Raw genomic sequence first — 15,849 nt, forward strand, 5'->3', positions numbered from 1 at the left:
AGAAACTGCAAGTTTACTGCTTATAAATTAGGTAGATCACTATGCGTTGTGCATTTATCCATAAAGAGTATCACTTTTCTTTTTTTAGCGAAGAATTTCCGATCCAATTTTCTTAAATAGTCTTCAAATAAAACTGATGTCATCCAAATCTTTTTGTTAGACTTGTAATCCAAAGGATACGTTTTTAGATTCTTGAAACATCGGGGATTTCGGTATTTTCCGATAACAACTAAGGGCAATTTCTCTGTCCCAGACGCATTTCCTCCAACTAGGACAGTCAAACGTTCCTTGCTCATTTCACCCCCTGAGCAGTTTTCATCCTTAAACATCATAGTCTTGTTTGGAAGACATTTAAAAAATAAACCCATTTCATCAATATTGAAAACATCATTTTAACCGTATCCTTTAAGTAAATTTGGTAACGTTTCATTTAACCATTGTTCACATACTTCAAGAGGGACAGCTTTAGCTTCTCCATGAAGAGTGTGAAGGACATTGTGTATGTGTTGCAAAGGAAGGGGCACGATATCAGCTCCTAGGTTTTTTTTTCTTTAAAAGATCCCAAAAAAATCGAATTAAAGGGAGTAAAGTTCGAGTAATCGAGAAATAGTAATATTCGAGTTATCGTACTTCGAGTTATAGTGAATTGACTGTATGTATATATATATATATATATATATTTAATTTGAATTTATTACTGTATGTATTTCTTATATTATATACTTCGCGTGACTACCTTTATTCCCTTCTGAACATGCGTTGAAAAGTAACCTACTTTTTCATTTTCTCCAGTTCACATGTTTGAACTATTACAAAATTAACAATATTGAAATTTGAGAATTAATAATATTAACATTGAAATTGAAAAAACAAATTCTCAAATATAGCATAAAATGTTGATGAAAGATTAACAATTGTCTGCAAAATTAATAAATTGGCCACTTTGGAAAGTACATGAATTAGTAATTTAATCATCAAGATGCGTTTACAAATATTATTAATAATATAAAGCCGTAAATATTTTTGAAAAAGGGGGATGCTGGCGGACCAGATATATCTTCGGGGTCTACCTACTCTATAAGTAGCCCCAAATTTCACAAATAATCTGCAGTAATAGGCTGAGATAGCTGCGCCATCTATGGAGAAACTCTGAAAATAGCGCCATGAAAATTTTCACCTTTAAGAATCCCGAGGAGCTGCGTTCCAGAGGCAGCCCCCCTACTGGATCGCTCAACGACATCGAAAATTATTTGAAAACCCTAAAAATTAGAATTTGGAAGAGAGTTGCCATGGATAGGTGGTACTGGCATTTGTCAGCTGTTGAGTCAGCCAAGGCCTGCAAGACGCTGTTACGCTGACGAAAAAGAAGAAGAAAGCATTAAGCCTATCAAATAAGGAAAAAAAATCATTTCTTCATGCTACCAGAGGCTGTAGTTATAAATTACAACCCTCACAACTCCACATCGTATTTATTCAGTCTAACTTGAGGATTATTAAATCTCTATAGCTTAAGTACTTACTTGTTGGAGTTTCACTTTAAATTAGCATTATTAAACATGAATTAACTGAAACACATTAGTGAGAATTAAGATTGTATTATAGCTTAGGTATTGGTAGAAAGCTTACAATGACTATTAAAAAAAAAAAGAGAGAGGGAAAGAGAAACTTTTTAGATACTTTTTATAGAGAGATCATTGTTTTTAGGTCTTTTGGAAAAGAACTCTCTAACTTAAGTTACTGTATTTCTCGCTCTGGCTCATGCAGAATCTCTACATAAATCTTATTGAGAATCTAATACAATAAAATAGTTTTGAATACAAATAAGTTTGCATGAAACCTAAATAGTAGTTGAGACATGTATGTCAAAATCATTCAATTTATCAAAAATAACTTTTTGGCATAAACTTAACAACAATAGCTTTTTGGCATAAACTTATCAACAATGTAAAACAATATACAAATTTTGCTAAAGTTTAAATGTCTACATTTTATTTTTTAGGTGAAATTCATTTAACTGAAGAGAATGTGGAAACAACATTATCAACTGCAAATGTTTTACAAATATCTGAAGTAGTGAAAGCATGCTGTGATTTTTTGGCATCTCGGTTGCATCCTTCGAATTGCATTGGCTTTTCTTTATTTTCTGAATCTCAAGGGTGCATGGACTTGCATCAAGCTGCTTTAACATATGTAATGGTAGGTAATGCATTTATTTTTAAGAAAATAGTCTTAAACTATTGCCACTTATCTTAAAGGGCAATAGTTTAAAACTGTAACCCTTTAAGATAAGTGGCTTAACTTACTCACACATAAAATAATATCTTATATAATCCGATTTTGTGTCCTTAACAAATCTAGAAGACCATGCACTGTAAGATGTAAGGAGGTAGACATAACCAAAACATGATTTTACTTAAGTAAAGAAAACAGAATGAAGCCATTTACAGTTTATGTGAATAACCTGTGTTAAACTAACACATAAATGACTTGATAAATTATGAAATTTCACCATTCCATAAATTAAAATGAGGAAATGTTATGATCGATTACCCACTATAAAAAATATTGACATTGTGAAATTTAATTTTTTTATTTTTAAATTTTTTTATTAAAATTTTTTGACAAATCTCTTATTAGATTATTTACTATTATTGTATTATTATAGTAGTTCATTTATGATAAATTAGAATGAAAAATATGCTTGAACAAGAATAATATTGCAGATCTTAATCAATCTTTTTTTTAAAATCCTATAAAGCTTAAAATGCAATCCAATTTGCACTTGCTGCATTTATTATTTTTTTTTTCCAATGGCAGGCACTGAACTTTATTCGTTTTGCCTTAGAAGATGCCAGATTTGTTACTCATTTTGCGTTACCCAGTGGGCACCTGTGAACCAAAGTCACGGAGGCGAGTAACATTGCCCACGCCACACTGCCACAAACCCATTCATAGGGTGAGTCACATTCATACATCACACACAACAGAGGACAACCCAAGAGAGAGAAACATCCATGCCCAGAGCGGGATTCAAACCCGCAGCCATTGACTTTGCAATCAGGCGCGCTAACTGCTCGGCCACCTGGCCGGCACTTGTTGCATTTATAATTTAATCAGACCACTTTGGTTGTTGTCATATGATAGCCCAAAGATACCAGTCCAAATGTCAGTGAGATGGCACTTTGTTCATAGTAAAGAAGCAGTTAGAGGTCACCGCATAAACCTTTACTGATAGGCTAGTATGACTATATGTCTGAACTAGTAAACCCATAATCACCTTGTTGACCCAGTATGTTACTAATTGAAATTGATATTGTCAAGTTGAGCATGGCAAACATAAATTTACTCTGTTTTACTTGATCCTCTCTGTAAACTCTCAAAGGTCCCAGTGTTCATAGTCCTGAAGGTGATTTGCATATGAAGTAGTGTTCATTTCATTATGTATTGAACGAAGACATACTGGTTGCACTTTTTAAGGTTAATAGGGAAAAAAAGCAATCTGAGAAATATAATCCCCATAGTTTGGTCAGGAAAGCGATCCGAAGTTCGGACCCCTTAATGTTAACTTCAATTTTTGCGTTTTAAGTCATATTTTTAAAACTATTTAGGCAATCCAAAAAAAAAATTTCACTCACTCATAAAACCCATTTACCCAAAGATGATTTCATTCAAAAAATAATATTTAATAATTTATTATTTTTTATTACTTAAATGTGTATGAAAAAACTTTTGAATTATAAAGTATAAATTTTTTTAAACCATGTTCATCTATGTACAAATTTTTTCTGTTGCAAAATCTTAAGTTTCAACAGTTTTTATTTAGTAGAAGCCAAAAAAATTAAAATTAATTATTTTAAAAAAATAATTTGGCTACAATGAAGAAATATTTGAACGTGGCAATCAATATTTAAGTGTAGATAACTTGGGGAAACTTGACTTGTGCACCCATAGCGTAAAATTTCATTCATATTTTTTTTGCTAATAATCAATTGCTAATTCTTTTTTTAATTTATTTATAAAATATGGTGTTTCTTTTTTAGTCGTCTAAAAATTTATTCGTAATTCAATAAAGAGATTTTAGTAAAACATTTTATTCAATGAATGTAGTGTTTTTTAAAAGCATGTTTCTGATAGAATGTGATTATATATCAGCTTTTTTTTATTTAATTTTTTAGTTTGTTCTTTCAATAATTTATACAATTTCAAAAATATAAAAACGTATGCATAGGTTTGGAATAATATATTTAACAATTTCTTAAATATATATATTTTAAAATTATTAGTACTATGTAGTCAACATTTTTAAGAATCTTAAAATTTCTCAACATCTTATATATCGCCTTAATCTTAAATCAAATTTTTTAATTACCTGTCCATGCGCTCTTCACAGAATTATTTTGCCAACTATTTAATTAAATTTATAACATTTATTAAATACGCAACCAAGTATTATTTTTCCATTAATATATACTAATCAGTTGTTTTGGTACTTTAATTTAGATTTTCCTTTAAAATAAAAATCCTTTTCAAATTATTGTCTAGTTTTTATTAAATGAAAATTTAGAATTATTGCCAGTTAGCTGAGAATTAAATCTTGTTAAGAAATTAAAAATATTCTGCTGATCAAAATTGTTCGATGCAAAACAGCTGACTATTGAAGCATACTGTTTTTCTGAAAAATGAAGATAAATTATTGATTGTCTTTTTTTATTGTTTTTATTTATTTGATTAATGAAAAGTAAATGCATATATGTGGACAGCAAAAAATATAAAAGTTTGCTTTGTTTTTTAAATGAACAAAAAATTATGGACCTGCAATTTTATTTTTACTTGCAAACTTATTCTCGTCTGCTAACGCTAAGAGAGTTGCCCTTTTAAAAAGGTTAATGTTGAAAAAATTTGTTTAAAAAGTTGTTAATATTATTTCTCATCTTTCGCACCATTCAAAAAAATATTGTTATGTCAGGAAAAGGCTTGACATGCCTTATTTTGTTAAACAGCTAATACTAAAAATAGAAATTCCAAAACCATGCTATTTTCAAAATCATCTCAAAATTTTTTTGGAATTTCCATAATACTAAAATAAGATATATTAACCTTTTGATTGCGGCCGGTACAGCATATGTACCGGTAGAAAAAACTTCTCTTATTGCGTCGCTGGATCAGCAGTTGTACCGGTGGTTCTCTTCCCCTTTTTCTACTAGACCGCCATCGCACCTGTCATTTCTTCAGGAACCCCCTGTAATTTGCTCCTATTGTTGAAAAAAGACTTCAGGTGTGCTCACTTTCGATTCAAATTGGCTGAAAGATTTTCTCTTTTATTATCAGTTGGCGAGTTTCAAGGTATGAGAATTTCTTTCATTCCCTTTGAAAGTACTAGTTTCATTTCATTTGTGATCATTTCAGCGATATTTTGCGAATCCTAGTTTATTTTTTTCTATTAATTTCTTTGTTAGTTACGTTTTTTTTCTTGTTTACATTTTTGTTAATTTTTTTACAATCTTTTGCTAATGTTGTAATAAAATTTTTATTTACGTTTTATTTTTTAATTTGTTGCTTTCGTTTTGTATTTTTTTATGCTTTTTACATTAAAGGAATTTTTCGCATCTTTTAAGATGCCACGTAGAGGGAGACCACTCACTCAGGAAGAAATCGATAAAATAATGAATGATTTCGATGATGAAACGTACGCTGATTTAGAATCTGAGTGTGAGGAGGAAGAGGAAAAGAATGAAGTGAATGAAATTGATAGTGAGGATGAATTTAAGGATAATTGTCAGTTGAATTCTGTAAATTCCAATTTAATTGCAGTAGAAAGAGTATTTCAATGGAAAGAACCATCTCTTGACGATTAAGTAAATGTTTTACCGTTTACTGGAAACGTTGGGCTAAATGAAAAACATAAAGATTTGAGAAGAGAAGTCGAATTCTTTGAACTTTTCTCTTGTGATAAATTGTTTAAAATATTATCTAACGAAACAAACAGATATGCCGAACAAATAATGGATGCAATACCAGAATCATCAGGCAAGTTGGGTGCCAACGAATCCCGGTGAAATAAAGAAATTTCAGGGAATAATTATGCTGATGGGCCATGTAGACTTAGATAATATTTTACACTACTGGTCAACAAACGAACTAGTGTCAACACCGCTTATGAGGAAGTGCATGCCTAGAGATAGGTTTATGCTGATATTAATATTTCTGCATTTCTCCGACAATAATTTAAAAATCACTACAATGATGAAAACTATGATTGCTTATGGAAACTAAGATTGATATTTGTAATTTTAAACGATTCATTTAAGTCTGTGTAGCATCCAACAGAAGGGCTTTCAATTGATGATGTGATCGTAAAATTTAAAGGAAGAGTACTTTTCCGACAGTACATCCCAAAAAGCGAAAACAGTGGGGAATAAAAATTTACAAAGTTGCTGATAAACTTGACATGAGCGTATATTTAGGCAAAGATAAGCTCAAAGACTCTCCTACGGTATCAGCGCCTACTATGTAGTGAGCAAAATGACAGAATGTATAAAAGATAAAGGGCATAAGATGTACATGGCCAATTTTTTCTGTTCACTGGAACTATTTTGCGATCTTCTGGAAACGAAAAAAATAAACTGTTGTGGAACTGTTAGACAAAACAGAAAAATTTTTCCTAAAGAACTCAGTAAAAGGAAGAGGAAAAAAGGTGAAAAAATCACTAAGATCTCTAGCGATTTAGTTGCCTTATGTTAGAAGGACAAAAGAGAAATGTTAATGTTGAGTAATATCCATTCTCCGAATGAGGCTCAAATGTCTGGGGAAGAACCAAAAATTGTAGCTAACTACAACGAACATATGGGATACGTCGATAAAAGTGACAGAATATCTAATAGCTATTCTTTTAGCAGAAGAACTTTGAAATAGACAAAAAAACTGTATTTTCATTTTTTAGATCTATCTGTTTTGAATGCTTATTTAGTGTCAGGGTCAACCCTGACACATAAGGCATTTAGAGTTAATTTAATTAAAGAACTGATGAAATGCCAGGATAAATATGAACCGATTTCTCCATCTATACATTAAAGACCCCGAGCATCAAACTCTGGACACAAGCCTTTGAATGAGAAAAAAAAGGCCAAGATGAGCGAACTGTTCACGGACAGGAGAACATCGACGCTCCACAATTATTTGTAAAACTTGTGATGTAGCTTTGTGTTGCAATAGAAATTGTTTCCAGGAATTTCACAATTTCCAAGTTCAAAACCAATAAACTGGTAACCATTGTCCATTTGTGTAACTTCATTTACCTCATAACTAGACAAAATATAAGTTGCAAATTTTCTTACAAAGCATTTTAAGGTAACAATTACTATTTTTTATGCACAAATCATATAATATAAAATTAGACAAAAATATAAATGTTGTTGATGTATTTTAAAGTTATAACTTTGAAATATTTTGTAATTAATTATTAAAAGAAATATTAATTTTTACATAGTATGATTGAGTAAATGAAGTTTAATTATTTTTTGTATTCCTGTTTAAGTAAATATCTTTTTATTAAAGTTCATTTATTAGCCATTTTTAAGATTTTTTTTTATTTTTAAGACCACTTCTAAGTCATCAAAACTCCGACTATATTTATTATTGTATGCTACCGAGAAGAGAATTAGGCACCAAGTTCAAGAATTGGAACTTTATCTGATCACTATTGTGTCATTATATTACATAAAATATATTATGTAGTGCATGAACTTAACATTAACAAAAAAAAAAATTTCAAAATCCTATCTTGAAAAGGATATAAAATCCTGGCTATGGCTTTGGATGTAATGTTGAATATTTGGTATTGTAAGCTAAAAAGTACTTTATAGTATTGAAAAAATTCCATATATTGATATATCACAATATTTTTTAATATTTATTTTAAAAATGTCGTATTATTAAAAACATATACAGTGGGTGATCGGTTAACGAACACTTACACGGAAGATTTTTTTGTTCGGATAACGAACACTTTCAAAAAAGATTTGTTGTGTTCGGACAACGAACACACATTCGGATAATGAACAAAACAAATTCTAACAAACACTTCTCAGGCTGAAAAAAAAATTTATATTAAACATTTTTTATCATATTGCATACAAAATAAGATCACTGAAAGGTAAAATGTTTAAAGCATGCTTAGTATTGATAATTACTAAATGAAACTTGAATTAATAATGAATTTAAAGGTCATTTAATAATTATTATTATGACTAAAATCAATGCACATTTGAATACTTCAATTTCAATATGAATATCAGTATTTTCTGACAGCTGATAAGTTATGGGTGAGTGGATTTCCTGACATGGCAAATAAATTAAGCTAATTCTTAATTTTTTCAAATAGTGCAGACTAAAATATAAAGATGCCGATGGCGCGCTACCAGAGCCGGATTATACTTTTCGTAGGCCCTAGGCACAGCCGTTTATAGGCCCTCCCCTCCTTCTCCCACTCCTCCCCTCTTTTCAAAATATATGCTAAAATTTTCTTCGTATGGAAACGTATTACGCCATTTTAGATGTATTAATTTCAGAAATGACTAAAAGGCATAAAGCTTACAGTGATTTGTACGATAATTTCGGTTTTCTTGTTCACAAAAATTTGTCAGAATCTGAGATTAAACTAAAAGCGCAAAATTTGATGAAAATTTACTCATCCGATTTAGAGGAAAACTTTGTAGACGAATTTTTACTATTTTCAAATTTGTATGAACATAAATCTGCACAAGAAATGTTGAAGGCTCAACTTAAAGATAAACTTGTGAATACTTTTCCTAACCTTCACATTGCATTAAGAATATATTTGTCGATTCTTGGATCAAATGCAGAAGGAGAAAGATCTTTCTCCAGATTAAAATTGATAAAAAATTATTTGCTTTCAACAATGAATCAAGATCGTTTGGCATCGCTCGCACTTATGTCTATTCAATCCGACATTTTGCGTAGTTTAGAATTCGACAGCATAATACAAGATTTCGTTGAATCCAAAAATCGCAAAAAAAGTAATATATTAGATCATAAGATTCTGCAAAATAATTTATTACTGTAAAATATTATATTTTTATTTGTATCTTCATAATTTTGTGCAAAATACACTTGTTTTTAAAGCTAAACTATTTTTGACAACAAATCTTTTTCTCCCAAGTTTTTCGTAGGCCCTAGACACATGCCTAGTGTGCCTATAGGTTAATCCGGCCCTGCGCACTACTGTCATAAAAATACGTTAAATATGAGAAACAGGCTAAAAATCGTTTTCATCTCCCCTGAGTTATATTGCTCACCTATTAAACTTCACAGTTCTATTGAAAAAAAAAATTCCAATTGAATATTCATACAAATTAGACCATCAGTTTCGGTTTTGATTTCATTCAAAACAGAAAATTATTTCGTTTTGAGCGATTCCCCCCCCCCCCTCGTTCATTCCCCGTCCCATTCATTGTTTTGAATGACGAATTCCAGACGGCAGACTTGCCAGTCGCCACTGGGAACCCTGAATGTGGTAATAACACACGTGCGGTGCTAGTGTGTGCCGAAATATTGTCAATTGTGTATGCTAGTTGGTTCCTGTTCCTCTAAAATTTTCGTGTGTGCTTTTCTGAACCCCTTATAAAAAAAAACTGAAAATCTGGCAATATTATGGGTCCCAAAAAGCATGGAGTGTCAAGGACTGTGCTCACTATAAACACCAAGCGAGAAATGATAGCCAAAGTTAAGAGTAGACAGAAAATGGCTGATGTTGCGAGACAGTATGGCTTGAACAGGTCTAGAGTATGCACAATATTAGCTAGGGGGCCGGGATAGCCTGGTTGGTAGGGCGCTGGGCCCATATCCAAGAGGTCGTGGGTTCGATCCTCGCCGGCCGAAGACTCCCCGTGTAGTAAATGGTGACTGATGCACGTTAAATCTGTCGAGTCTCAAAGTCCTCCATGTTCCCACAACAAATCAATACCTCTGGGGGTACTGATCCAGGAGTTTCCTTGTCTTCTGGATTGGTTCAAAATTACAAGGCTACGGAGTTGAACGTAAGTAGTCGTAAACCCATGAAATTGGGTCGCCTGTTCAACGACGGTTATAAAATAAAATATTAGCTAGGAGAGATATCAAGAAGACTCAAGCAGCTGAAGGAGTAACGAAAATCACATCTGCGAAGCAAAGAAGTGCCATCCGTGATAAAATGGAGAGGTTGCTTTTAGTTTGGATAAATGAACGGGAAATGAAACTAGATGTAACTAGTATGCCTATAATTCAAGAGAAGGTTAGAGAAATTTTTGAGAAATTGAAAGAACAAACTCCAGATTCGTCATCCGAGGATTTAGAGTTCAAGGCTACCACTGGCTGGTTTACAAATTTCAAAAGAAGGTCTGGAATTAAACATGCATTAATGCATGGTGAGTCTGCTAGTGCAGATAAAGAAGCAGCTGAGAAGTACTGTCTCAAATTTCAAGAATTCATTGAAACAGAAGGGTATCGTCCACAACAAATATTTAATTGTGATGAAACTGGTTTGTTTTGGAAGCGCATGACGAACCGTACCTACATCACGAAAGATGAGAAAAGTGTTCCTACGCATAAGCCTATGAAAGACTGATTGACGTTACTTTTGGTAGCTAACGCTAGTGGTGGTAATATGAAGCTTAAACCACTTCTCGTTTACCACTCTGAGAATCCCAGAGCATTCAAAAAAATTCCATAATTAAGAGCAAACTACCAGTAATGTGGAGATCGAATCAGAGGGCATGGGTCACGCAGTATCTTTTCAAAAAATGGCTATTTAAAATTTGTGCCCCGAGCATCAAGGACTACCTTGATACCAATGACTTGCCGTTGAAAGCACTGCTGCTATTGGACAATGCACCAGGACACCCAAAAGATCTTGAAGATAATTTGTTGACAGACTTTCCCTGGCTGACAGTTCAGTTTTTACCTCCGAATACAACTTCTCTGATTCAGCTGATGGATCAGGAGGTTATTGCGGCTTTCAAGAAATTGTACACTCGCGCGCTGTTTCGACGGTGTTTTGAATCATGCCAATTCTCCTCAACAATGACTTTAAAATAGTTTTGGAAAGAAAAATTTGACATTCTAGAAGCTAATCGTATCATTCAAAAGGCGTGGTCAGAAGTCACACAGCGACCGTTGATTTCTGCTTGGCGGAAGCTGTGTCCATAATTCGTTCAAGGAGACGAAGGTGATCAGGGAGACACCCCTGAAATTATGGATGAAATTTTGACAACTGCTAGAGATCTGGAATTGGAGGTGAACGAGGATGACATAGAAGAGCTCATAATGGGACATAAAGATGAACTAACGACAGAAGAACTCCACGAAATTTTGAATGAAGAACACCAAGAAACACAGCAAAATGTGTCTCCTTCTGAACAAGAGGAAGACGAAAGAGGACCAATTCCAACATCTGCCATTAAAGATCTTTTGAAAAAGTGGGAGGATGTCAGAGCAATGGTCTTAGAATGGCACCCAAACCCAGCTGATGTCAGTAGGATTGGGGACCTTTACAACGACAATGCTATTAATTACTTCCGGAAAATCCTGAAAAAGAGAGAAAAGCAATCGACATTGGACATGTTCTTCAACGCCCCATAAGCAAAAAATGAAAAGGACTGATTAATATGCAAGACTATATCTATGTATTATTTTTTTAAAAACTTGCTAAGAAATTATAAATTTTTAAAATTTTAATTTTTAGGGTCTCCAGAACGAATTAATCGATTTCACTTAGAAGTCTATGGTGAATCGATGATCGGTTAATCAACAATTCGGATAGCGAACTTAGTCTTGGAACGGATTATGTTCGTTAACCAATCTCCCACTGTAAATACACAATTTCAATTTTATTCTTTAAAAATTTTAAGGCCAAAAATAGTTCATGTTACCCTGTCTAAAATAGTTATCTTCTAAGCATTTAAATTATGTTTCTATTAAAATGGCACAAAATTATTATTAAAATAAAGAATTGTTTATTTTTTTACATGAGTAATATGCTGTTTCATATTCATAGGGTTGAAGGGAAAATTTAATCAAACGTTTGAAACTCTAAATCTAACGTGCACAAAAGGATGAAAACATGTGTAAATTTTTTCTTTGGTAATTTTGTAGAACCTAACTTTTGAAACCGCTAAGAAAATGTTTCAGATTTCTTGTTTTTAAAAAAATGAAGAAAAAAAACACATTTATATTATTAATTTTTTGGGAAAAAAATGCTGTTAAAAACTGAAAAGAAAAAAAAATTAAATATTTGTGGAAAGATGAGGGAGCATCTATGGAAAGGTTTTCAATGCGTGACCTTGAGCAGGAAGTTTAGTCGAAGTGAAACAATCTCTACTTTTTGAATATTTATATGTGATAAACTACTGAACTGTTTTAGAAAAATATCTTTCTCACCTGTTGCTTGAAGTTCTCAAGGAAAAAATTTTCTTTCAAGTTCCGACGAAGTTTTTCTATTGAGAGTTTTACAGTTTCTCATAATTTATTTTGCTGGGCACAAACTAAATTGTTACACGTTCTCTAAAAGATAAAGGAAGCCAAAATCATTCCTGCCTCTTCCACAGGCGAGGTGGCATTTCCTTCTTATTGTTGCGTTATCAGTCAGAATGTGTTTTGGGAGGGTTCTTATTATTTATTTTGGTTTCTGTCATTTTTAAAATTCTTAACAATAGTTATTTCAAACACCTGAAGAAAGACCACACCATGACTGAAGGAAATGTATTTTTTACAATCATTGTGTCAATAGAACTTGTATAGATGTGTCTTATAATAATTGATGATTTAAAAATTTCATATGGGCATGGAAATCATGAAATACTTCTCAGTGAAATAACTCAGGGAATACTTTTCTTGAACAAAACCTTTCCTACTTCTAAAAAAATTAAAATTAGTAAGAAATTAAGAAGAATATTCCTTTTTGTGTTAGAAAAAAAAGAGAATAAGGAATGTATAAAGAAAACCAATCAATCCAAAATTGCACTGATAACTAATATTATTTAGTATTACATATTTTGTATTTATTATTTTATAAAATTAGCTAATATTTCAAAACAAAATTGAATAATATCTTTATTCTTTCAATATGGGGCTCAAATATAAGGTAAATAGAATCATGGCAAATTTTTTATTGCTTAATATTTTTGCTGTAAAAGAGATAAACAATGGAGTTTTTTTTTATTTTTTGAACTTATTTCAAACATATTCTTTAATATTTTCAGCGTCTTTATAATTATTTTTTATATTTCTAATAAGATTTCTATAAAATATTCTTGTAAAATCTTAATGAATTTCTATTTAATATACGCGTGTAACATTTATGTTTTCAAAACAGAAATGAAGGCAAAATGTTCTTAGAAAATTTTTAATTAAAGAATATTTATATTTTAATTTTGTTTGAATGTTATTGACGCTACTCTAAGGGGGGGTAGGAAACTAGCAAGTAAAATGAATAAAAAATGTTTCACAAAACAAAATCTACATTTGCTATTTCTTTAACAAATTAAAATACCTACAAAAACGTGTAAGAGATACAACGTTCATCATTTAAAATTTTAATAATTTGCTTTTCAAAATTATAAAAACTAATTAGTGTGTTTAAGATTTTAGGATAAGAATAAAACTTCAAATAATGCTTTATTTATTCGAAAAAATTGAAGGAGATTTGTTTATAAAAGTTTACTAACAATCTTTCAGATGCAATAAAATGCACATTTTATAATGCGCATTTTATTAAAATATTTTATATATATTTTTTTTATTCTCTTTTAAAAAATTAAAAGAGATTTGTTTATAATAGGCTATTAACAATCTTTCAGATGCAATAAAATGCATATTTTGTATTAAATTAGCAAAATATTTAAATCATTTTTAAATGAATGTTTTCTTTGCATTAGAAGAAACATCACTTTATTAAGTAAAATTAATTAAAAGTTATTTTTTAATTTTTTCTCATAATGTGTTAAACATCACAAATAAAAAATGCCAAAGTATACATAACTATGCCAAAATGTCTATGATAACGATGTACATAACAGCCCTACTACTTTTGCCTCCTAGAAAAGTGACACGCAAATTAACGTTTCCTATTCATAGCTGGTTAAAGTAGGTACCACCCACTGACTAAGTGGGGGAAAATTTCTGCAAAAATGCTCTGTAACAAGAGAATTTTTTCACCTTACTAGCCGCAACCAAAAGGTTAAGAGATTTTTGGATAACAAATTATTTTATAGATGTAATATGTTAAGCAAATAGTTTTAATATACTTTTTTCAGAATTTATACATAGAAATTGTTATTTTATTTCACAGTAAAACGACAAGAATGTTAATGTTTCCTTTATTGAAATGTGATGTCCTCAATTGAAATGTGACAACGATTTAATTAACCCTATAATTGAAATCTGTTTGGACGTAGCATTTAATTGCTTGACAACTGTTAGAATAATTAAATATATTAAAACAATTAGAAATTAAACTTATTCTTTTATTTTGTTAAGTGTGGCGGAAAAAATGAGGAAAGGTAGTGAAAACCTTTCCTCATATTTTACTTAGTATTCAGTTCATACATTTAATCATATAACTTTAGTTATTTAAGCAAAAAATAAATTAAATAAAGGGTAAAATACAAATTCTATTGAAATATATCCTTAATTATTCACTAAAACATATCTAGAATATATTTTTGGATCAATGAATAAAATATATATTTTCCAAAAATTTTGAATAGGGAAGAGACTTTAACTTGTTCGAAATAATTGACTCATAACTGCTTGATTTTGATTCCAGGGGAGAGGGGTCATTCCATTGTTTCATTCGACTTTTTAAATTTCACTTGTAGATGGTATTGTTAAACATCCTAAAAAATGTTTTTCAGATCAGCAGCTAAAAAATAAGTTAAAAAAATAAAAATAAATAAATGAAAACGTACTGCTTTGAATATTTTAAAAAATTTGATGAATTATATATTATGTTTTGCATGTTATTATTATGCTTATTATTATGTTATGTTTAGTATGTATTTTTTTAGCAGCAGCTAAAAAATAAATGAAACAAAATAAAATTAAAAAGAATAAATGAAAACATACTGCTTTAAATTTTTTAGAAAGTTTGATGAATTATATATTTTGTTTTTTTTTTTCAAACTAAGAGCCATAACCATTATCTTACATAAAACTAATTTTATTACTGCATTAAATATTTTAATTTAATATACTGTGTCATTTACTGAATAATCCCCAAAAACTAAAGCTGGAAGATAAAAATTTCATTATCTTCAAAAAATAAGAAAATGTAAATAAAAGGAGACATCTTTTGAGCACTCAAAAATTCATGTCACTAGTCATTAACGTCTATCATGCCCTGAGAATGGCAATGTATGAAGTAAATATTTAGCTCACTCAAAAGACTAAAGGAACATGGTAGATAAGTACCTTTTCAAGAATACAATAAATCTTTTGTTACACATTCTTTGCTTCTTGGGGATAAATTTAATCCCGATAATGCCAAAATTCTAACCACTCCTGCCATATCTGCTCATCTTGATACCCAGGTATCTTGTTTTGTTCATATGAATGCCAATTCTCTTGTTGAAGATATTAGTTTCCCACCATGGAACGTGGAAATGCATTTTGCCCTTATTTGCCTTTCCAGGCTATTGAAGTTTTTCTAGTTTTGTTTTTATTTTTAATTTTTTATTTTCTATTTCCCTTTTGGGGTACTGCGGTTCTTTCAGTTTTATTTTCTACTTTTATTTATGTTTTCTCATTGCAACTTTACATTTTTGTTTTATATATCACTTTTTTCTTCATTCATATCAT

General features: G+C 30.8%; 1 protein-coding gene across 2 annotated transcripts in view; it reads left to right on the plus strand.

Moving 5' to 3' along the window:
* LOC107445923 (kelch-like protein 5) overlaps positions 1-15,849 on the plus strand; it is a 44,001-nt gene that overhangs the window by 11,617 nt on the left and 16,535 nt on the right. For both annotated transcript variants that reach the window (XM_043050408.3, XM_071187969.2), the window contains exon 4: positions 2,000-2,196. In XM_043050408.3, the coding sequence (XP_042906342.2) occupies positions 2,000-2,196 (197 nt within the window). The remainder of the gene's footprint in view (positions 1-1,999; positions 2,197-15,849) is intronic.

Source organism: Parasteatoda tepidariorum, chromosome 11 (genome assembly GCF_982258835.1).
Source record: "Parasteatoda tepidariorum strain Cologne lab strain chromosome 11, Ptep-v5.0, whole genome shotgun sequence".
Lineage (NCBI taxonomy): Eukaryota > Metazoa > Arthropoda > Arachnida > Araneae > Theridiidae > Parasteatoda > Parasteatoda tepidariorum.